Here is a 25,025-nt window from a genome sequence, read left to right as displayed (position 1 = left end):
ACATCTTTAATCAAAAGAATTCATAGCTCTCAGATAGGATCTTCATGAATTTTTGAGCGCAATTTTTCCCGTACTGAAAATTTCAAATTATCAAATCAAATTTTGTTTGCCATTTTGATAAATATTGGAATGCTTTTTGTAACGCTGGAACTAATTTCTATGTTTCTATATATGTAATCAAACTTTGATGCTTTAAACGGCTTTATTTATGGTTAAAAATTCTGTATCAAATCATAAATCAAAATAAGCTTATTTGTTTTATAAAATGAATGTATATATTTTTAAAAAAATTACTGACTGATAGTGTTCACGACGATTTCGATCACCGCTGGATATAATTTTTCGGGGTTTCTTTTGTTGATTTTGTTCGGTGATGTTTTTTTAAAAAAAAAAATCGCTAGTTTTACGTTTCGGTCTACTCTATTCGACCATCCTCAGAAACTATATTTATTACAAATAAATTTTGAAAGAAAAAAATTTTAAGTTACAATTTTACAAATCTGATTAAAATAATTATTAAAACACAAATTGGGAAACACTCACAAAAAGCAATTTTTCCGCCTGCTAGGGCCGTCTCTCTGCTCTAACTGGGCGTCTATCTATTGCTGCTGCTGCTGCTAGTTGTCATCGGGGCGTCTTATTTTTTAAATTTTCGACGTTGAGAGCGCAATCGCAAAAAAACCACAAGCAGAAGACATACGAGCAGAGGTGGCAACAGCTGTTTTAAACCACCTAAATTACCAACACCAACCGAGATCGAAAGAAACGGAGTGGATCAAAAGAGATATTGTAAAAAGCCGCGCGTATCTCAAAACCAACAACGACATTTACATCACCAAAGCTGACAAAGGTAACAAAACAGTGATACTAACGGCTCAAGAATACCGCCAAAAAATGTCTTTGCTGGTCTCGGACACTACCACATACCAACCAATAAATAGTGATCCCACAACAAAAATACTGAAACAAATCAACACAATTGTGGAGCAGTGGCACCGAGACCAACACATAGATTATTTTACCAAGACCAAATTACAAACCTTTCACTGTCACCCACCAAGAATCTACGGTTTGCCAAAAATACACAAACCCGATCGCCCCCTCCGACCGGTGGTATCCACAATCGGATCGGCAACATACAGCATGGCACGATACCTAACAGGAATTCTCAACAACATCGTAGGCAAAACAGAATATCACGTAAAGAACAGCTTCGTGTTTGCAGATGAGATCTCAAAGGTTGAAATCCCCGAAGGCTGTGTGATGTTTTCGCTGGATGTAGTCTCACTGTACACGAACGTACCAGCAGCGAGTGCGTATGACTTCATCGAGGACCAATGGCACCGATTGCGTAAATATACAACCCTTTCCCTAGCCTCTATCCAGCATGCGCTTAGTGTTGTTTTGAATTCTTCGTTCTTCAAATACAACAACAACTTTTATAAACAAATACACGGGGTACCTATGGGCTCTTCCATATCTGGGTGTATTGCTTCGATCTGCATGGAGAGACTCGAACAAAAATGCATCGATAACTTAACACAGCAAAATATTTTTTTGACTGTCTACAAACGATATGTGGATGACTGTTTTGTTGTTGCAAAAGAAGCTGAGGTTGATGTGATTTTTGATGAATTCAATAAAGCTCATGGAACGCTCAAATTCACACTTGAGAAAGAAGAACAGCAAACCATCCGCTTTCTTGATATGACACTAACGAGAACAAACAACAAAATAAAGAAAAAATGGTTCACGAAACAACCCGACGGGCGATATTTGGATTTTTATTCCGAAAGCCCATTCACCCATAAACAAAACACGGCTTATGCGTTAATCGATCGAGCCCTAAAACTGTCGGATGTCGAAACTAGAAACACTAGCATCAACTCAGTGAAAAATATCCTGCATAATAATAACTATCCACCAGAAATGGTACACCAAATATTGAAAAAAAGGACCCACTCTATGTACAACACGCTCGAATCCAGCAGCGTCGTCGAATCAGCACCCCCGAAGATGGCATCCATCCCATATGTTCCTGGCCTGAGCGAGAGAGTGGCAAAAATACTACGCAAGCATGATGTGATCGCCGCCTTTAAGCCATGTGATAAAGTCAAATCGACCATATTCACAAAACTTAAAGATCCCATCCCCAAAATGCAACAAACGAATGTTGTTTATTCGATTCAATGCTCATGTGGGAAAGAATATGTTGGTCAAACTTCTCAAACCCTGGAGAAAAGAACGAAGCAACATGAGAATAACATCCGTTTGAAGAATACGCAAACTGGCCTAGCGCAACATGCGCTTCAAGACGACGCTGATCACAAATTTAATTTTGACAAAACGCGAATTCTGGAGAGAATTTGCCACAAATCCCACCGATTGATAGCAGAGAAACTACACATCAAACTACGGGGAAACCAGGCGGTCAATCTCCAGATCGACACCAAAGGAGTATCCAGTGCATACAACGGGCTCTGGACTAAACTGCGAGAGGAGAACGAAAGAGAGCGCGTTGAAAATTTAAAAAATAAGACGCCCCGATGACAACTAGCAGCAGCAGCAGCAATAGATAGACGCCCAGTTAGAGCAGAGAGACGGCCCTAGCAGGCGGAAAAATTGCTTTTTGTGAGTGTTTCCCAATTTGTGTTTTAATAATTATTTTAATCAGATTTGTAAAATTGTAACTTAAAATTTTTTTCTTTCAAAATTTATTTGTAATAAATATAGTTTCTGAGGATGGTCGAATAGAGTAGACCGAAACGTAAAACTAGCGATTTTTTTTTTAAAAAAACATCACCGAACAAAATCAACAAAAGAAACCCCGAAAAATGACTGATAGTGTTTACGTTCATTATGAATACCATACAGTTATTTTACTGAAAAACTAAGTTAAATCACAGAGAAGTTAAAGCATGTGATAAACCCGCCAGCAGATCGTGGCCAAGAGGATAGCATCCTTGTCTTCTAAGCCAGGGTTGCTAGCATTTTTTCGTTTTGAAATTCCAAAGTTTTTCCCGGTTTTTCCCAAGTTTTTTCCCGGTTGAAAAAGATGATTTTCTTGATATTTATTATACTCATTTTTTAATATAAAATCATAGTGAAAAAAACAATGTAGGGCCCCCAAATTTTTAATAATTGTTTCCCAAAACTTGTTTATCGGCAAGAAATCATAACATTCACATTGATGTCTTTTAATTCGTGGTCTTTTCGTGTAAATTGGGCAAATTTCAACAATTTTGGAAAATCAAGTCCGGTTAATTTGATCTTGAAATTATAATGTGGTTCTTTTGAGCCACTGTAAAAATTTCAATTTTTATAGAATTTGTTTAGAGTTGTAATAAAATAAAATAAAATCAGCTGATCAACTTGAATAGGGATTTATCTTACAAAACTTAAAATCTTCAGTTTGCAGGAAAAAAAATTAGTTATTTTAAAAGTGCAGTTATATTTTTTTGTAGAAATGTTTAGGAAACACATGTTTAGGAAAAAATAGTTTTAGTGTATACAAAACATAAATAACTTGAGTAGTGCCCTAGGTATTTGAATTAAAGATTCGTGAAAATGTAGAAAATCGTGAATAAGACAGAGCTAAATTTTAATCGAATGTTAAGGTCGCGGTACACCTCAGGAGAAAATGGTCATGAAAAATCTTATTTTATGAACAACTTTAAAAAGCGACAAATACTGGCTTTGTAACACGATGGAATCGATGGGGAATAGTTAAAACATAAATTTTGAACCAGTCTCAGAGTTTAAAACTTATTAAAAATGTTTTAATTTTGATTCCCACAATATGAGAAAATTCCCGCGGTGAAAATAGGGGGAATCGAAATTTAAACATTTTGGAGAGGTTTTGAACAGTAAAAACCTGTTCAAAATTCATCTTTTAACTATTCCCCATCGATTCCACCATGTTACAACCAACTTATGTCGATTTTTTGAGTAATTGTCGAATTAAGATTTTTCATTTTCATTTCACCTGAGGTGTACCGTATCCTTAAGATATTATTTTGTTTCAGGGTAAAGACATTCAATTTTGATAGAAGCTTGTTTTTGACACAATTTTTACATAAGACGTATATTCCAGCGTAGAAAACTTTGAGCAAAAGTTTAACGTAGGAAAATAAAAAACAAAACACTTGCGATATAAGGCTTTTTTCCTCAGGCCAATTCAAACCTAACACACAACAACAGCATTAAAAACAATATATATTTTTCTGGTGATAATAATTTTATGAAACATGTTTATGACGTCGAAAACTAAAACTGGTAGTCGGAAATTAGATAACATAGAAGGTTATTAAGTAGGTAGGTAACACATTAAAGACCGCGAAAAAATCAGTGACGAGAAATACAGAAATTCGACACTTTATATATTTTTCAGAAACCAAAATAAATTGTACAAAATTGGTATCATTGAATTACCAAAATTATTTAGTTTTGGCGATTATAGTGTCATTATCAAATATGTAACATTTGAGTTATGCTTGTGAGTGTAGCACATTTGCGGAGAGCGAAAAAAAATTGTATCTCATATTTGCACCGCAATTAGTTAAAAAAGCAATTTAAACTCCGTTTGTTTACTAATGAACAAAAATAAGCATTTATAAGGTAAATCAATGTCGAGACTGTTAAAAACTACTCTAACGTTTCGAAATTAATTTAGAAATATTTTTAAAAATCCATGAAAAATTTTCAAACATGACCATTTTCCCGGTGAGGTGATGAAATTCCCGGTTTTTCCCGGTTTCCCGGTGACGCATTGAAATTCCAAAGTTTTTCCCGGTGTTCCCGGTTTTCCCGGTTCGCTAGCCACCCTGAGACTAAGCCAACGATCATGAGATCGAATTCTAGTTATGGAATAACCTGGCACACATAGCAAGGTTGCCGAAACCACAGAAAAATCTATAATTTCAAAGAATTTTGAGCCAATTTTCATCACAGAATCCGTGTCACAGAAAACAGAATTTTGGAAATATTCACAGCTGGCACAACATTTTTAAATTTAGGACGTTTTTTTTTTCAAAATTAAATTTTTTTATGTCGATATAAATTTTGGATAATTATCTTTGAGTTGAAAAGTATGATAATATTGTTAATGTTAATTGATTTTTCTTAAGTAAAATGTAAAAAGACGCAATTTGACATGACTTTTGATTGAAATTAAAGGAAAAACGATCACAGAAATCCATCAAAGAATTTTTGGGTAAAATCACAGAAAGTCAGAATTTCATTTCGTCATTTCTTTTGGCAACCTTGGACACATAGTTTGATGGAGGTTGGCAGTTTTAGCATTAGTGAAATGCAAGCCGGGTATACCTTGGAATTGTACGCCTCAATGATGCAGCATATGCATGTGGATGGATCTTTTCAAGGGAATTTAGATTCACGAGGCTGCAACGATACTGGATTTCTTCATGTATCGTGTGACCAACATCTATTTGCAAAGTGTTAGTGAATCTCGTTTTTAAGCTTTTTTTTCCCTTAGATTAAAGCTTTTATTACCTTGAGAGCATAGGAGATGAAACTTTAATCTGAGAAAAAAGCTTAAATATGACAAAAAAGCTTAAATCTGAGAAATGTGCTCCACAAGGATTGTATATTATTGCAGCCTTGCTTAGATTGCACTTGGAGATCCTACCCAGAAATGTGTGTGCTCGTAGTGCTGCCGGCGAACAACTGCAACTTCAACCAATGCACTACACCCAAAATAATCTGCACGTAGTCGCTACGTGGAAAACTACATAATTTTATCCAATTGATTTTCGCGTAACTTGTACAAATAAATCAAGTAAACGCTCCCCTAATAAAAATTTGTGCTTTATGAACATCACCTACAATTTATGTGAATTTTTCGTACGTTCGACGCGATTTGATTTCTAAAATAACGTCATATGAATTTAACAGCTATTGAAACACCATTTGAGTAAGCTTTCTCGTGTCTTTTTCTTTGTGTTAGTGTTATTATTATTCGGAAGGCAATTCGAATTAAAAATAATGGTTTAGCATAATTTATTTAACATTGTTTATTATGTTTGTTATAAAAATTTCTCACTAATTATTCACTTTTTAATTACTTATACTCACTTTACACTTTGAATAATAATAAAAACATTTTTCCTTGGCCGTGACTACTTCCGCCCATCTGCTGTTAATCCCTGGGTCGATGCTTTCCACTAGTCTTCGGAATTTGAACCAAACTGTATCTGAAAATACAAACAAAAGGTCTATCAATATAATTTTATTCTTTCCTGTTATCTTATACTTACGTGTAGTTACTTTTTTGAATATTTCAACCATGCTTGCCTTTTTTCAATATTTATAGTTCAGAAACCTGCAAACATGATCAAACTAATTGAACTACTGAAATATATCTACTGACACTCCTTTTGACACTGGCTAGAATGAAAAAAATCAGTTGTTTGCATAACGACTGTTCATTTTCTTATAAGACCCTCTTAAGAAAACTGTACAAAACGGATTTCAATCTTACTTTACGTGAAATTCATGCGTCTGTCATGTGGAAATAAAGTATTCACTACAAGCCACACACAGAATCGATGTGACGGCACAAAAGTGCAGTTTACGTGAAAAATCCCGTAAAATTAATTTCCAAATTATTTTGCGTGTATGTTAAGTGTGTCAAGTAGCATAACAAAGTAAAAATTGGAACGCGGGGTAATACCACAATAGATCATGAATTCGTAGATGAACTAAATGCGTTTTCGTGGGACTAAAAAATTTGTGATATTTTGAAAGTTAAAGGAGACTTGATCCTTTACTAAAAGAGATTTAATCCTTTAATCAGGGTGCCCTTAGCTTTGGCAAAAATCATGCAAAATCTAAACATTAAAGTTCTATTTACCTTTTCGGCCATATTAGTTATCAATTCACAGTTTATATATGTCAGTCAAAAGAATTCTAAAAGTTTGTCTAATACCCTATATTCATAGCATACTTAAAGGCGCAATCCTTATTTTCAAATAAAAGCACTCAAGGACTCAATCCTTTTTATCAGGAAATTATTGGATAAATATAAGTTATTGGAAAAATATCAATAATTTTGTGCTTAGCAATGATCAACATCCATTCAGAAAAAAATATATCATTTTCGACTCGAGGGATCAAGTGAGCCCACAACATACATTTCAGAAAACTTTTTCTCAAAAAAATTGAAAATTATTTTTGCTTAAAATATATGGCATTTAGAGGTACATATTTATATTTGTATGGAAATTTTTATGGGAAAATAAATTTTTCATTCAAAAATCGCCAAAGATGTACTGAAGGTTCCAAAAAATATTACTTTGGATGAAAAATATTCCTTTTTTTCTTGCAGTACAATTCATGTGAACCAAGCACAAACCGAACTCGTACCCCAGAAAAGATATTTGATGTTATACAATTTTTTTCAGATTTTTTTTTATTTGAGCATTTTTGACTGCTTATTTAAAAGCTGTGTAACAGAAGGATGAGAATAAAAAAATTTCAAAAACTGCTTTGCATAGCTAGGGAATTTATTGATTTCAGTATCAGGTATCAGAATGGGGGTAGGCTTAATAGCGGCACCTTATCCAAACATACGGGAAAATTGTGCCTAGCCTTTTTTTATCCATGATTTCATCATTTACCTGAGAAACCTGAAAACCTATAAAAGGAAGAAATAAATTCAATCTATTTAAGATGGCATAAAGCCTTTCCACTAGGGATTATTAGCATTAAAGCTCTTTTCTACATTCGGTAAAGAATGATAGAATGTTTTTTAAGTTTAATTTCTTAAACTCAGATTCGCTTAAAGCGTAAGATCCCAGAGTACGAAAACGTAGTCTGGCAAATGAGGGACAGTTACATATAAGATGGAAGGGATCTTCCACATCTGATTCACAACTACCACATACTGGAGATTCAGCACGCTGAATGTTGTGCATGTGATAGTTGAGTTTACAATGACCGGAGAGTGCTCTGATCAAGATGCTGCAATGAGATTTATTTAAAGTTAATAAGTAACTCGATATGATTGGAGATGGTTTTTCTAAAAATAATTTAGTTTGACGACAAGTGTCCAACTCTTCCCAGTATCGTTCATGCTGGTTAGAGGACCAAGTTTGAATTTGGTTACTGAACCAACATGGTGATATTGGGACAGCTGGCTCTGGTCCGTAAAATTCCTTTTCCGACCCAGCTCTAGCGAGTTCGTCGGCGCATTCGCAATTCCCTTATGTCCGGGTACCCATAGAAGGTTTAATCCATTGCCTTCAGCAAGTTCTTCGATTGCTTTCCGGCATGCGATTACCAGTTTTGATCTAGAACTGGAAGCACTGAGTGATTTGATAGCTGCTTGGCTATCTGAACAGAAGTAAATTGTTCTGAACATAATCTTCTTTTGAAGTGCAATTTGCACTCCATACATAATAGCATATAGCTCAGCCTGAAAGACTGTACAATATTTTCCTAGAGGTTGAGCATATTCTATGTTCAACTCGTGACAGTAAATTCCTGCACCTGCACGGTCGTTTGATAATGAACCGTCAGTATAGAATACAATATGAGAGGACATTTGGTCCTCTACGAAACCTGATAACCATTCTTGAGGAGAAGGAAATTTGACTTTAAACCCCATGTAGGGAAAACTACTCGAGAGTGTTAAATCGTTTGGCGCTAAATTAAACTTGTTTAATCTAACTGATTCAGGCCACACATTTGTATGAATCGATGATCTTTCGATATTTCCTGACAGCCAGAGACCAACTGCCTGTAGACGAAAAGCACATGAGAAGGCTTCCTGTTTTAGGAACAAGTGTAGAGGTTTGATAGAAAACAGAGCCTCTAGTGCTGCAGTAGGAGTTGTTGTGAACGATCCGGACATCCCCAAAAGACACATTCTTTGAAGGTGATTTAGTTTAGTCCGAACTGTTGCAACTTCTCCTTTCTGCCACCACACCAGACACCCATAGGCCAGAATTGGTCTTACTATTGTGGAGTAAATCCAGTGAATATGTTTGGGTTTGAGTCCCCAGTTTTTTCCGATTGCACGTCGGCATTGTCCGAAGGCCATGCATGCTTTTTTGACTCTGAATTCCATGTGATCAGACCAGTTTAATTTGGAATCAAGAATGACACCCAAATATTTAACTTGATCAGACACGGTGATTTCGGAACCATAAAACAGCAGAGGTCGCACCCCGCGGGTGATACGTTTTTTAGTAAATAAAACAATATTAGTTTTTAGAGGATTAACTGAAAGTTCTACATGAGAACACCATCGTTCAACAGAGCGCAGAGCTTGTTGCATTATATCAAATAATGTGCTTATGCACAAACCTCTTACCAGCAGAAGATAATCATCTGCGAATCCATAGGTTGGTATTCCACGGTCATTGAGTTTTCTCAACAAGCCGTCTGCAACTAGGTTCCACAAAAGAGGTGATAGTACACCTCCCTGTGGGCAACCACGTGTGCTAACTTTTGTTATTGAAGCCTGTCTTAAAGACGAATGAAGATTCCTGTTACTTAGCATTGCGCTAATCCAGTTAGTTATAACACTAAGCACTTCATGAAGTAGTGCCGCATCCATTATTGATGTAAACGAGACATTATCAAATGCTCCTTCTATGTCTAGAAATGCTCCTAGACATGATTCTTTCTGTGAAAAACTATTTTCAATATTATGTACTACGTTGTGCAGAAGAGTTAATGTTGATTTTCCTGTTTGGTATGCATGTTGTGTCGCATTAAGCGGATGTTGGACAAGGCATTCTTGCCTGATATGATGATCAATTAAACGTTCAAGTGCTTTAAATAGAAATGAACTTAGACTAATAGGACGAAAGCTTTTGGCTTCGTCGTATGATGATCGTCCCCCTTTAGGGATGAATTTCACGGCCATCTGCCGCCAAAGTTTAGGAATATATCCATGAGCAAAACTGCTTATCATTATTTTTCTTAATATGTGTTTGAAATGATCGAAACCTTTTTGAAGCAAAACTGGAAATAAACCGTCACTTCCAGGAGATTTGTATTGAGCAAAACCATCGATTGCCCATTTGATCGATTCTGTAGTAACTATTTTCTGAGCAAAATGCAAGGAATCTAGACTTCCAGAAAAGAACTCAGGCTCTATCGATGAATCTTGATCAACACATCCTGGAAAGTGAGTATTGAATAGACAACTTAATGTTTCTTCGTCGTTTGATGTATAATCACCACTAGGGGTTTTAAGGTATGAAACCTGATAATCTTTTGATTTGGCTAAGACTTTATTTAACCTACTTGCTTCGTGCAAGCTTGAAATGTTTGTGCAGTAGCTCTGCCAACTTGAGCGTTCGGCAGCTCTTGTTGCTTTCCGGTAAGCTCTGCGAGCCAACTTGAAAGCATCAAAACCTTCCGTGCGCCTTCGGTTCCAAGAGCGTCTGCAGTTTTTTCGTAATTTACTGAGATTTGAGTTCCACCATGGTGTACTGTTTTTATTGAATTTCAACGTTCGTAAGGGACACGCTTCTTCATAAGAATTTAAAATGACAAACCGAGTTCAGCGCATCGACGTTTGTTTTTATCGCTCCTCTAAACCAGCATTAAAAAAGTCAGAAAAACTCACCTGAAATAGTGCAAGTCGTCCGAATCCTGTCCATTGGTGGAAGCAGAGACCCTTCATCCGGCCGGAGAACCCACACAGGACCATTCCGTCGCAAAAATACTGGAATATCGGTGCAGTATAGCGGAGAAAATTTTTTCTTTTTCCGTCTCCTTTTTGTTATTATTGCTGTAAACAACTGATCCATTCCCGCCGTCGCGACGCGTCGTTGTCGCTCACTGCTCACTCTTCGCTGTTGACCGTTCCCAGTAGCTGATATATTCGACTGTTTTGGTTTCGGAAATTCTACACTGCAGGCTAAAAGTTTTCGCACAACGTCAATCAATTTAATAATATACTTACTTACTTACTTAATGATCCCGCGCCGATCCTCCGGTGCATAGGGCCGTGGTAAAAGACCTCCACTGCTGACGATCCGGAGCCAGCGACTTCACCTGGTCCCAGTCAAGATTATCGTCGACAGTTCGGATTTCAGCGGCTAGGCTTCGCCGCCACGAGTTTCTGGGTCTGCCTCTTCTTCGATGACCTTCTGGATTCCAGTCAAGCGCCTCTCTGCAAATCTCGTTTTCATCTTTTCGCAGCGTGTGCCCAATCCATCTCCACTTACGTTCCCGAATCTCGATTTCTAGCGCCCTTTGATGACATCGGCGATGTAATTCCTCATTCGAGATCCAGTTGCCAGGCCACCAAGCGCGGATGATGTTCCGCAGGCAGCGGTTTACAAATACTTGCAGTTTTCGCGTCGTTACCGCATATGTGCACCAAGTTTCGCACCCGTACAGCAATACGGATTTGACGTTTGAGTTGAAGATTCGGATTTTTGTTCGTAGAGAGATCTGGCGTGACCGCCAGATGTTTCGGAGACTCGCAAACGCAAATCGGGCCTTTCTGATCCGGGTTTCGATGTCTTTCCTGGTACCACCATCAGGCGTTATCTGGCTACCAAGATACTGGAAGCACTCCACTTTCTCAACTTGTTGCCCAGCTACCATGAAACTGGAGGGATTTCCTGTGTTGATCTCCATCGACTTGGTCTTTCCGACATTGACTTTGAGACCTGCTGCCTTGGAACTATCGGTGAGGTCGTCGAGTTTGCTCTGCATGTCCGGTTGTGTTTGGGCGAGCAAAACAATATCGTCAGCCAGGTCAAGGTCGTTCAGTTGCTCCATTGTTAAAGGATTCCACGGCAATCCTCGGTTCGGTGCACAGTCGATCGATCCAGTCAGAATCTCATCCATTACGATGAGGAAAAGTAGCGGTGATAAGATACATCCTTGTCTCACTCCAGCAGTTACCGGGATTGGTTCGGACAAGACACCATCGTGCAAGACCTTGCACGAAAATGCCTCGTATTGTGCTTCGATGAGATGGACTAGTTTCTCTGGGACCCCTCGTCGCCTTAGAGCCGCCCAGATGTTTTCATGATTAAGTCGGTCGAATGCTTTTTCGAAATCAACGAACACCAGCAGAAGAGAGTCCTGGAATTCGTTGATTTGTTCCAGTATGATTCGTAGCGTTGTGATGTGGTCCACACATGATCGTCCGGATCGGAATCCAGCTTGTTGCCGTCGGAGTGTAGCGTCGATTTTCTCCTGGATCCTGTTCAGGATCACTTTGCAGAGTACTTTGAGGGTTGTACAGATCAACGTTATGCCTCGCCAGTTACCGCACTCTGTCAGGTCTCCTTTCTTCGGGACCTTTACGAGAATACCCTGCATCCAGTCGGCCGGGAATGTTGCAGTATCCCAGATGTCAGCGAAAAGACGGTGCAACATTTGTGCTGACAGGGCAGGGTCGGCTTTCAGCATTTCAGCAGGGATGCAATCGATCCCAGGTGCTTTGTTGGATTTCATGTTTTTGATTGCCGTTTCTATTTCAGCCAGCGAGGGCGCTTCCGAGTTGACGCCATTTATGCGACTTACTGTTGGCACTTCAAGCTGCGGGTTCTGTTGGCCATCGCTATTCGTGACTCGGAAGAGTTGTTCGAAGTGCTCAGTCCATCGTTTGAGCTGATCTGTTCGATCGGTCAATAACTGACCTGCTCGGTCTTTCAGCGGCATTCTTGCATTAGTCCTTGCACCACTTAGGCGGCGAGAAATGTCATAAAGTAATCGGATATCTCCATTGGCGGCGGCTCTTTCCCCCTCTTCGGCTAGGGAGTTTGTCCAGGCTCTCTTGTCTCGTCTACAAGCTCGTTTAACTGCCTTTTCCAGCTCCGCATATCGTAAGCGGGCGGCTGCTTTGGCTGACCCGGTACATGCCTGCTCAATTCCGACTTTCGCCTTTCTCCGATCATCGACCATCCTCCAAGTTTCATCCGACATCCATTCACTTCTTCTTCCACAAACTTTACCGAGAGTACCATGGCTCGTCGTGATAAAGGCATTCTTGATTCCACACCACTGTTCTTCGACTGTTCCGTCTGTCGGCAGCTGCGAGGCTCGGGATTCTAGCTGTTCAACGTATGCCCTTTTCATCTCTGGATTCTCCAACCGGCGGACGTCGTATCGACACCCGACTTTCTCCTCGCGCCGTTGGACACGCGCAACTCTCAGTCGTATCTCGCCGAGGACGAGGTGATGGTCAGATGCAATGTCTGCGCTTCGCTTGTTGCGGACATCAAGAAGGCTCCTTCTCCATTTTCGGCTGATGCAGATGTGGTCAATTTGATTTTCTGTTCGGCCATCTCGGGATACCCAAGTGACCTTATGTGCTGGTCGATGGGGGAAGAGCGATCCACCGATCACCATGTTGTTATTGCCACAAAATTCTACAAACAGCTCTCCGTTTTCGCTCATCTGTCCTAGGCCATGGCGCCCCATGATGCGCTCAAGGTCTTGATTGTCGGAGCCAATCTTTGCGTTGAAGTCGCCCAAATGGATTTGAATGTCACCCTTATGAATTCTCTCTACCACGCTGTTCAGTTGACTGTAAAACTGCTCTTTCTCCTGCAAATCGGCAACGTCAGTTGGCGCATAACACTGGACCATTGTAAGGTTTCTAACCCGTGTTCTAAATCTGGCTACGATTATTCTTTCGTTTATCGGTTCCCATCTAATGAGGGCCGCGTAGGCCTGCGGGCTTAACAGGAAACCAACTCCTTGTTCCCGAGTAGCATGTTCTCCTCGTATGCCAGAGTAAAGCAGGACTTGCCCGGATTGTGTCTTGTGTTCTCCAGTATTAGGCCAACGGACTTCGCTCAGTCCCAGAATTTCAAGCTTGAGGCGGCTAGCCTCTCTAGCAAGTTGTTCCAGTTTGCCTTGTTGGGCAAGGGTTAAAACATTCCAAGTTCCAATTCGTGTCCGTGTTTTCATGCTAAAAGTCGTCGCCAAAGTTTCAGATCGGTCATTTCTTTCGGATTCCGTAACAAGTTATGAATCGGGAGCAGTAGGTTGTTAGCCTAAAGTCCCTATCCCGCGATGGGGCTGCCATCTTGGACTTAGCTGGCGGGAGCCGCATTTCATAAATTCAGCCGCTTGCTGCAAGACAGACGCTGTTTGAGCCGCCCCTGACCTGGAGAACAGACGCTCGGTTGTTGTTGCACGCCGCCCCTGACCTGGGGAACAGACGCGTGCGGCCACCTTCTCAGTCTGCATGCGACCAAAGCATCCACCGGGGTTGGGTACCCGATCTCCGCTTAGGTTACTCGCACCCCAGCCGGCACCGCGGGGAGGTAGAGATAGGAGTTGTGAATAAGAGGTGATATGACCACTATGGGGTCTCGTGTTGCACATTATCCACCGTTTACCAGCCAAAATTTAATAATATGGATGATGAAAAAAATATTTTTTGTTTTATCTGCGAGAATGTAGCCCAGGATACAACTAAAGTGATTGAGTGTGTGCACTGTCGCAGATCGGTTCATTTTCGGTGCAAAAAAATTTTTGGTAACAGTATAGCAAAAACCAAAAAAAATCCGTTTTTCTGCTCCCCGGAATGCATTGAAATGTTTGCCCGCGTGAATCAAGCGGTAAACCGTACCGATTCGGTAAGTGATGACATCAGGAAATTAACAGAATATGTTCGAGCTATCAAGGAAGATCAGTCATCGGTTCGCAGTGAGGTACGAGATGAGCTTTTGAAAACCCGTGCTGTCGTAGACAACTTGGTTGAAACAAACAGGCACATCGAGGAATCACAAGAATTCTTATCCAGCAAGTTTGAAGAGCTTAGAGGAAACTTTAAATCAGTTAGTAAGGCTATAAGGGAAATGCAGTTAGACAATGAAGAATTGAAAAACACTGTTAGTATTTGGCAGCAAAAACATAGCGATTTGTCGAACAAGGTAGAAAAGCTAGAAATGGAGTTAGACAAGGCAAATAGAACTTCTCTAGAGAAAAATGCAGTGGTGGTCGGGCTTCCGACAAGTGCAAACGAAAACACATTGAATACCGTTCACAAAATGGCTGCAGCTATAGGTTGTCCCCTGAAAGATGGTGAAATTACCGAGGCCAGACGACTAGTAAGCAAATATCCTACCAACAGAACCACACCAATCCTACTTTCTTTCGAAAGCGTTACTACCAAGGAGCTACTCTTTCAAAAAAAGCGTGAACATGGAGTCTTGAAAGCGGCGCAAATCGACAAAGCTTTTACGGGATCATCCAATAAAGTTTCAATCCGAGATGATTTAACTAATCTTGGAAAAGAGTTGCTGACGGAAACAAAGAATTTGCAGGATGAGCTTGGAATCAAATTTGTTTGGCCTGGTCGAGATGGTAAAATTCTATTCAGACGACATGAAGGGGGTAAAATTGAGCAGATTGGAAGCAGAAATGATATTCGTAACCTTGCTAGGTCTACCAAGAAACGTTCTTTGAATCATTCGATTGATTTGGAAGCATCCAACGCCACTATGCCGGAAATGTCATCACCAAAACGGGTTAACACTGGAGCAGGAGGCAATTGATTATTGTATTAAACCGTTTACGCTGATACCTAGATCTTAAGTCAATAATGGATAATAAAAATCGAAATATATTGCATGACTCAATGGATTCTTTGAATAATAATAGCCGAAATAAAAATAATCAACATTTTTTAAGAGTACTACAACTTAATATCAGAGGCCTCAATGATCCGAACAAATTGGATTTCATTAGGATGTTCCTTGAAAAATTCCCAGCAACTGTTGATATCTTAGTGTTGGGAGAAACCTGGTTGAAAGAAGATAGAAAACACTTCGCCTGTATAAATGGATATCGTAGTTTCGTTTCCTGCCGCCCTGATTCTAGTAGTGGAGGTCTCGCTGTTCTGGTTAAAGAAACACTTGTCGTTTCGGAAGTTGAAAACACGCATTTTGAAGGTTTTCATTTTATTCACTTGCGCCTTGAACCTGGAGGTTCACCTATCGATATCCACGCTGTTTACCGACCACCTTCTCAAAACTCACAGCTATTGTTCGACAAACTTGACTCTGTGCTTGCATCCCTTAAGCCCACCTCAAAGTTCCTAATGGTTGGAGACATCAACATCCCAATAAATCATGCAACTTGCCCCAATGTTCAGCGGTATGTAGACCTTCTGAAATGTTACGGTTGTTGTGTGACCAACACGCACATAACTCGTCCAGCCAGTAGCAACATACTAGACCATGTTGTTTGCTCGGATTCTATTGTAGAGCAAACTTTGAATGAAACACTTCCGCTTGAAATTAGTGATCATAGTTTGATTCTTACAACGATAAATTTGAAAAAAACTCTAATGCACCGAAAACTGGAAAAAGTAATCACCCAGCACGAACAACTGAATGCCGCTTTTCGAGTTGAATTTGATGAATTACAAGCGCTTAATCCCTCGGAAAAACTTAACAAAACGATAGACTTATATAATGTTCTGAAAAATAGGTACTCGAGAACAGTATCTATTAAAGCAAAAGTTAGAGGATACTGCCCGTGGATGTCGTTCGATGTGTGGAAACTGATGCAAATTAAAGATCGTGCTCTTACCCGATGTAGAAAATTTCCTGCTAACGAAGGCTTAAAGGACCTTCTGTTGCACGTCTCAAAAAAACTTCAACGTTCCAAAGCAAAAGCGAAGCAAGAATATTTCCACAAACTGTTCAACAAATCAAATCAAAAAACGATGTGGAAACATTTGAACGATTTGGTAGGGCGAAATGAGTCACAAGGCGAAGCAGTTAAACTAGAATTAGATGGAGTTATTAAATCAGAATCTAAACCCATAGCTAATGCGTTCAATAATTTTTTCTGTAATATTGGAACTCAACTAGCGGCTACAATCCCAAGAAATGCTCACACAAATCACACTTCAGCAGTCAACCACCACAGCAGTATCTACTTACGACCAGCAACCGAACAAGAACTTATTGTCCTCATAAACAAACTTGATTCCTCAAAAAGTCCGGGACCAGATGGAATCACCACGCAATTTGTCAAAGCTCATCACAGTATCCTAGCACCGTTAATGAGAGACCTGTTCAACGAATGTGTTCGGACCGGGGAATTCCCAGATTTTCTTAAAACTGCACGTGTCGTTCCAATTTTCAAAGCGGGGAAAAAGACGAGCTGTAGTAACTACCGTCCAATATCGGTTTTATCGGTTTTTAGCAAGATCTTGGAACAACTTCTTGCAGCTCGTGTTACGCAATACCTGAAACAACACAATTTGTTGTATAGCTATCAATACGGGTTCCGGGAAGGCTCAAGCACATTAACCGCAGCGACCGAACTGGTCGACGATATTCACACTGCCCTTGATCATCGAAAATTCATGGGAGTATTGTTCCTTGATTTAAAGAAGGCGTTCGATACGATTGACCATTCGATACTGCTCAAGAAACTGGATGCGCATGGAATCAGGGGTGTAGCAAATTCTCTCTTTGCAAGCTATCTCACGAATAGGAGACAGTTTGTGCAAATCAACCGCACGACAAGCGATCTAGGAAACCTACCTGTTGGAGTTCCTCAAGGCAGCAATTTGGGGCCCCTCCTGTTCATCCTGTACGTAAACGATTTAAACAAACTTCAGTTGAATGGTAAACCTAGACTTTTTGCTGACGACACTTCATTGTCGTATGAACACACTGATGTTAGCAGAATAATATCTCAGATGTCAGAGGATCTCGTTACCCTACAAGGATACTTCGATGCCAACCTACTGTCTCTGAACCTTGAAAAAACTAAATACATCATCTTCAAATCAACAAATCGACCAATCGACTGTCATAGCCACCTCCAAGTTGGCCAAACGGTGATTGAAAAGGTCCAAAGTTTCAAGTACCTCGGGCTAATCTTTGACGAGCTTATCAAATGGGATGTCCATATAGAAGGATTACGGAAGGAACTTAGTGCTATACACAGCATAATGTGGAAGATATCGAGATTTGTTCCTACCAAAAATCTTATTTGCCTGTATCATGCATTTGTGCAATCTAAATTGCAATACATGGTTTCCATTTGGGGAGCCGCAAGAAAAACCAATATAAGATCACTACAAGCTATGCAAAATAGATGCCTCAAGGCGGTCTATAAAAAATCCAGACTTTTCGGCACGCTTAGCTTGTTCCAAGATGCATCGCCGTCTATTCTACCTATAGCCGCACTAAGAGAACTTCAGAGTGTCGTACAGATCCACAACCTGCTGCACAATCCGCTGTTCCACCACAACAAACAACTTTTGTATCAGGATCATAGGTTTCCAACACGTTCGAGAGGAAATCTAACACAAATAAGGGCGAACACCGAGCATATGAAGAGATCTCCTGAGTATTTTAGCAAAATGATATACAACAGTCTACCACTACACCTTAAACTCATTAAAAATAGAGCCAGTTTCAAACGACAAGTTACAGTCCACCTGAGGACTAATTTACCTAACTTTCTAGTGTAAAGTTTTAAAAACAAACTCGATCGCTGTACCAGCTACAGATCAACCAATTCTCCAAAGCCTCCTTAACAGAGAGTAATCTCACTGGAGGCTCAGAAAATGTCAAGTTCCTCACTTGGAAGATTACTGTCACTAATTGCCGCAAACCATTTTTATCTCGCCCTCTCCACCAGCCACCTCCGCCACAACCACCACCGCCGCCACCCTCCACAACCGCCACATGCCGCTTACCATCACCCAAAAACTGAAAAATTAAAATTATGAAAAGTGAAGAAAAGAAATATTGTTAAACTTTACAATTGTATTATGCAAACAAAATAACTATAAAAAAAATGAATAAAAAGTGAGGAGGTTTTATGCCTTCGGGAGAATGGTCTTGAAAGTAACCAACTCCCGGGGGCTTTTCCCTGCTCAATTAAAAAAAAAAAAAATAATAATTTCGGTGGTTTTTGCAACCACTTCATCCAACTCAGAAGGAGTAGTAATTTCAGGTGTATATCCATGAAATTTAATAGCAATATGCTCCAAATATAGGTCCCAATTAGTTGTTCTTGGGTTTCTGAATGTAATTGTTTCTAAAAACTCACCTGAGTGTTCAAAATAGATAAACCTGTGGTCAGAAATCGATTCTTCGTTAGGCACATGCCAATTTGAAATTTCCTGAGAAATTGTTCTAGAACAAAGTGTGATGTCAATCACTTCTTCTCTGTCACACTTAACAAAAGTTGGTTTATTTCCTACATTTAGAATTTCTAAATCAGTGCAAATATTCCATTAAATTTGAGCCTCTCAGATTGATATCTGAGCTACCCCATACAAAATGATGAGCATTGGCATCACAGCCTATTACAAGAGGTGTATTTTGTGATTCACAGAATGAAATGACATTTTTTAAATCATCCGTAGGGGATGATTGTTCATATGGTAAGTATGCTGAACAGTAGACGTATTTTCTATCAGGCAGCGAAACCTGAACGACGCAAATATCTCTTGTTGTTAGATTGGGTATACTTGTTGCATTTAAAGAATTGTTTATCAATATACATGCACGAGGCATTATTCGGGCATTAGTCATTCCAATTACACTGAACACAGTAAAGTTTGGTTTGAGCAAATTCCCTAAGTAAAAAGTTCCATTTCGGAAATAGGGTTCTTGGACCAAGGCGATTGATGCAGTTCCATTAAGGATTAAACGACCTAAGTTAAGTGTAGCGGTTCTTTTGTGCTGCAGATTTATCTGTGCAACCTTAATAGAAAGCATTTCTATCAAAGAATTCCACACATATTTCCATCACACACAAGAACCTCTGCACCTTCCTATCGACGCATGAAGCGGGGTATCCCATACAGGATGAAAATTTTGAAATCGTGTGTATAATCTGAATCCCACGAGTTACCAGGAAAAATACGGCCCTTTGCACCAGTGCCTGGCTATAGTGCAGACCTTAACAACGTTCTGCTTAAGATAGGATTATTAAACACCCTCCTACCCCCACTTTGGGGCCCGCAGGCACAGAACCACCTTGAAGCGGGTGTTTACAAAATTTAGGAGAATACAACTCGTGCATGCGCATTAATAGCAATAAGCACAATTGGTGAATCCTCCCTGAAGAAACCAAGCCAAGGTTCCCCCCTCCCAATGTGATAGTCGCATATGAAGAATGACGCATATGGGAAGTACTGGATAAGTCGCCTTTTACGACGTGGACCAGTATCCCAGTGGTAGTATTCTATAAGCCGCCACCACACAGCCAATTGATTGGCTTGGATTGATTGAATTATTGATTTACATAACCTGTGTAAAAACACTGTATGGATTCCATACTATGGAATTATTGAAAGCTCTAGCAAGCAAAGTCTGCCATTTTGAAATACTTTTCAGTGGATTCAGATTTTTTTATTTTTAAATAATAATAACTTTTTTCATGTTAAAAGAAAATAAAAAATTAACCTTAACCCTCCAAAGCCGTTCGCAGATTTTCCGCTCAGAGGAAATTTTAGCTGTAGATTTTTGGCGATCCCCTGGCCGCAAATGTTGACCGATTTTGTCGATTTGAGATTCATTGTGTAGGTAATTTACTCTAGTTTCTCAGGTTTTCAGAAATTGGTTCCGAATGAAATAAGTCCAGGAAAACAATTTTATTTTTTCAATATTTATAACTTTTGACAGCTTTGTTATATTTAAGTGTTCTTTTGTTTTTTTTTGGAATTTTTGAGAATAAATCTTTTCAACGATGTATAAATATGTAAAGTTCCAATGTAAGTTTTGACCGCTATTTCGGATTTTCCGGTATATAAAAAAACATACTTAGAAACGACATTCAACTTTTTCTTTGCATTACTGAATCTTATATTTTAATGAACCGATTTTTAAAACTCAAATTCAAGTTATTTCTCGTTAATTTGATTATCATTTTCATAGAAAATACTTAGTCTCTCAAAAATCTCAGTTCTTCAGTATATTGGAATGACGATTATGATGATTAAAATTTGCTCTTCGGGTCATATTGACCCGAACAGCTTTGGAAGGTTAAGAATGGTTAAAACAAGACCAACATCTTTTCAAGCTTATTTGAATTTTTTGGATGATTTAATGTGCAAAAAATTCTTTTTCCATAAAAAATTTCAGCGGGACAAAAACGAGCAAAATTTTGCTGGTTTTTGTCTCGCTGACTTTGTAGCAATCTCAATTGCTGGGAACCAGTTATCTGAATTGCTGGAAATCAGCTTTAAAAAAATCAACCGGATTTTTTGGGATTCTAAATAAGATTTTAAATTTAAATATCAATAATCAACCCTCATGGCATTCATATTTATAATTAGAAATTGGTTTGTTCATTTTTCTTGAGCTTCGTTTATTGAAATTTTCAAAACCAAATAAAATCATCTCTGACATTTTTGGCCAAGTTTTGGACATCATGCATTATCTGAAATAATAATAAAATTATTAGTTTCTTTATGAAATAGTTTATCTCTTCTAAAATTTACCTTTGAATTCATCGCTGGAATATAGAAGAAAATGAAATTCGATGTCTCCACCATTGCATACACGAAAAATGAACAAACACTTTTCGCGCGCAACGAAAAATAACTAGCAAAAACAAAAACAAATTCGAGTTTGACAGATCGACTGCTGGTTTTTCATCAATAAAGATCATGTGCTGAAAAAATCAGCAAGAAGGAGAATGTTTGCTGGTTTCCATGGTTTGCTGGTTTGATGAGAATGGGCGATGGAATCGAAAAGTTATTCTTTCTCTCCTTAAGAAAACCCATTTAGAACTGTCAAAAGTTGGGTGAAATTATAGCTGCATCCCACTTCCACTAATGCAAAACCATCACTCAAATTCGTCAGCGCTTCTATCGCCTATTGATAGAAGAAGTGGTTCGGGGACTCAGGTGAGAAGTCAAATCAAAGTGCTTGCAACTTTTTCTAAGAAGAGGCCATCCACACACCACGTGGAAAACTTAGGTTGGGGTGGAGGTTCCCAAATTTTCACGCTTTTTCACGAAAAGGGGTTAAGGGTTTTAGTCATGTAAATGTGGACATATTTGTACAGTAAATAACCAGGATAATGTTTTTGTTAAAATCCAAAAATCGATACATTTTAAAAAAAATTTTTTTTTTTGTTTCGATTATTGTCGTTTTACCATCTTTGTGGCTCTAAAAAATAAATGAATTTAAAAAAAATACATTGAAAATGAGAAAAATTCAAAGCAACTTAGAGTAGAAATTTTTTCTTCTAGATTTAAAGTCGAGATCAATGCTCTGGACTCAAAGAGTTCGTTCAAGCCGTCGGAGTTCTATCAATTTCAAAGTTTCGACACACATTATCAATGGAACAAGAGCTGATAGACAAAATCTGGCAAATGATTCGAATTCAGGACGCCAAAATCTTCCAAAAACAGTTATTGAAAAATAGGCATCAATTGTTCCCTAGTTTGATGCCGCTGATGTAAAGCTTGTATTTTTCCCATCATGAACAGATCAAGAGCTTACTTTTTATGTGTCGCAAGTTAAAATCTGATCATTTTGGTTTTTCGGATTCCGGAACCATTCAGATTGGCCGTGACCAGGGCCAGATGGCCCCAAACCACTTCACCTATCAATTCCTATCATCTACAAATCAAGAGCTTTCTATACATGTGTTGCAAGTTGAAATCTGATCAATTTGATTTTTCGGATTCCGGTTTCGGCGTCAAAATCATGATTTTTTTTTTAAAAATTTATGACAGTCACGCAATCTAAAATTCAAAAATGTCATTCCGACAGTCAGAGGACCAACAGAATTTTCGACTGTTACAAGTCAAAAATGTTATCGAGATGAATAATTCGATGACATTTTTCTGAGCGATTGTCATTGCAAAGCTGAATAATATTTTCTCCAGTCGTGTAACATTTTTTTGGGTGACCGTCAATGTCAATGAGATCTTTTCGAATGTCATACGAAAATGTTATGTGACTGTTACGATCCCGACTGTCTTTTGGATGACATTCGCATCACTGGTGAATAAACATTAACAAATCTGTTAATAAAGTTTGCAATTGTTTCAAAAGTCAATCGTTTGTTTTGTAAATTGTCTTTTTTCCAATTTTGTACATTTTGTAAAATTTTCAAAAGTTTTTCACTTCTCTTTGTCATACTGGAAGTTTTTTGATAAGTTGGGGGGTTGATCTTTCTTACTTTTTGTGTTATACACTAGATTTTTTTTTTCAAACAATCTTATCCTACAAAGTTTATTTTATATTTTTTTATTATACGATATTGAAAATGTTTGAACATGTTGAAAACAAGTCTTACCCCTTAATGTGGTTTATTAAAAGAAATATGGGCCGATATGGTCAATAGAAAGCTTTATGGAATACTTGGAACTTTGACACAGTTCATAAAATATGATGCATGTTGGTTCCCATTTTTCTTTATGAAACAGTTATTTCTTTGGCCCTGATTATCGTTTTAAGGATCCGCCTCAAATATCGGTGCTGATTATTTTAAAATTCAATCGTAATCGATTTTCTCCTCATCTTTTTCAGAATGGGTGTCCTGGAAGCATCGATCTTTATCGGCTTGCTGCTGGGTGTGCTGAGCAGTAGCTACATCCTGCGATGGTTCAATGCTACGATCGTCTTTGTGACTGCAGCCGTTTGCGTGCTTCTGGGTATACTCTACATCGCGTTCTACATCGAAGAGAGCATTCGTCCGAACGAACTGGACAATTCGACCTCCAAAATCAGGGAGATTTTCCGTTTCGAGCTGGTTAGCGATCTGTTTCACACTTGCTTCAAACCCCGGCCGAACTTCGATAGGGTTATCATTTGGCTCGTGATAACGGCCCTGGGAGCCAGTATTTTTGCATTGGGTATGGCTGTTTTCAGCATATTTTATTGTTGAATTAAAAATACTAACATTTATTTTTATTTCAGAGGGTACCGGAACAGTGTATTTTCTGTTTCTTCGGGAGCGATTTGATTGGACGGTAAAGGAATATTCTTTTTACGATTCCACCTTGATCGTGTTCATGGTGGCCGGAAACTTTATCGGAATGTACGGCATCAAGAAGGTGTTTGGAACGACGGAAAGTATTCTGACTGCCATCGGATTCGCCAGCTATGCCATCGACAGTGGAATTAGAGCTGTGGCCTATGCTCCGTGGCATCTTTACATGGGTAAGAATTCCATAATAATTTTTTTTTTTTTTTTTTGCCAGGAATTTACCACGTCGTGGCATTCTTCCCTTCCGTATTCCATAATAATGATTACGGCATGAGCTTAACAAAACTTCCATCCCAAACAGCAATTGTCGTGTCGATGCTGAAAGGAATTGCTGGGCCAATGGGAAGGGCCGTCATATCGAACACAGCACCACCGAACGAAATCGGAAAAATATTCTCGCTAACCACTTCGATAGAATCGCTGACGCCGCTGGTTTCGGCTCCGGTTTATACGTTCGTCTACAAACGGACCATTTCGTGGTACCCGGGAGCATTCAATCTCATCAGTGCAACACTGTACTTCACCTGTTTGTGTCTTATGATGTGAGAGAAAACAAAATGTTTTACGATAACATAAATTAATATATTTCAATAACTTTTTTTTTCTTTTAGATTGGTACGAGTATTCCAAGGAATGTACCAAGCACCGACTTACACGTCAATTAACTGAACAGCCATCATGTTGTTATTAAGTGTGTACAGAAATGTTGATTGAATTTTTATAGACATTTATTAGATATTGTTAGAGAAGGTCATTAGTAGGATAAACTAATTCAGTTCTGTACTAGTCGAATAGTAATGTGAGGAAAGCACGAAAATATATACACTCAATTTATCATTTAAAGGTCGTTTGTTTTATTCGTCCAGAATGTCCGTGGTATGAAATTAGTTGTTCGTAAGATTCAGCTAAAGTTCACGATGTTCAATATTGTGTATATTTGTTGGATGGAATAGATGGAAGCAAGCTCGTGAAAAGCGTGGCTCCAGAGAGTGAACAAAAAATCAAGCCTGAAAGAATACTCATTGCTTAGCCACTATTCGAAACTTGACCTGACCTCCAATTATGTATGACGTAAAAAAGATACACAT

The 25,025-nt window shown here is 38.8% G+C and overlaps 1 protein-coding gene across 3 annotated transcripts in view; it reads left to right on the top strand.

The window, feature by feature from the left end:
• The window catches only part of LOC129756521 (tetracycline resistance protein, class C-like), a 43,491-nt gene extending 18,719 nt beyond the window's left edge, over positions 1–24,772 (top strand). For all 3 annotated transcript variants that reach the window (XM_055753432.1, XM_055753434.1, XM_055753433.1), the window contains exons 5-8: positions 23,478–23,803; positions 23,868–24,110; positions 24,239–24,479; positions 24,549–24,772. In XM_055753432.1, coding sequence (XP_055609407.1) covers positions 23,478–23,803; positions 23,868–24,110; positions 24,239–24,479; positions 24,549–24,606 — 868 coding nt within the window. In that variant the 3' untranslated portion in view covers positions 24,607–24,772. The remainder of the gene's footprint in view (positions 1–23,477; positions 23,804–23,867; positions 24,111–24,238; positions 24,480–24,548) is intronic.
• Positions 24,773–25,025: the final 253 nt, after the last annotated feature.

The sequence above is a fragment of the Uranotaenia lowii genome, chromosome 3 (assembly GCF_029784155.1).
Source record: "Uranotaenia lowii strain MFRU-FL chromosome 3, ASM2978415v1, whole genome shotgun sequence".
In the NCBI taxonomy this organism is placed as follows: domain Eukaryota; kingdom Metazoa; phylum Arthropoda; class Insecta; order Diptera; family Culicidae; genus Uranotaenia; species Uranotaenia lowii.
Note: the sequence above shows the minus strand (reverse complement) of the source record. Positions and strands in the feature narration are given on the sequence as shown.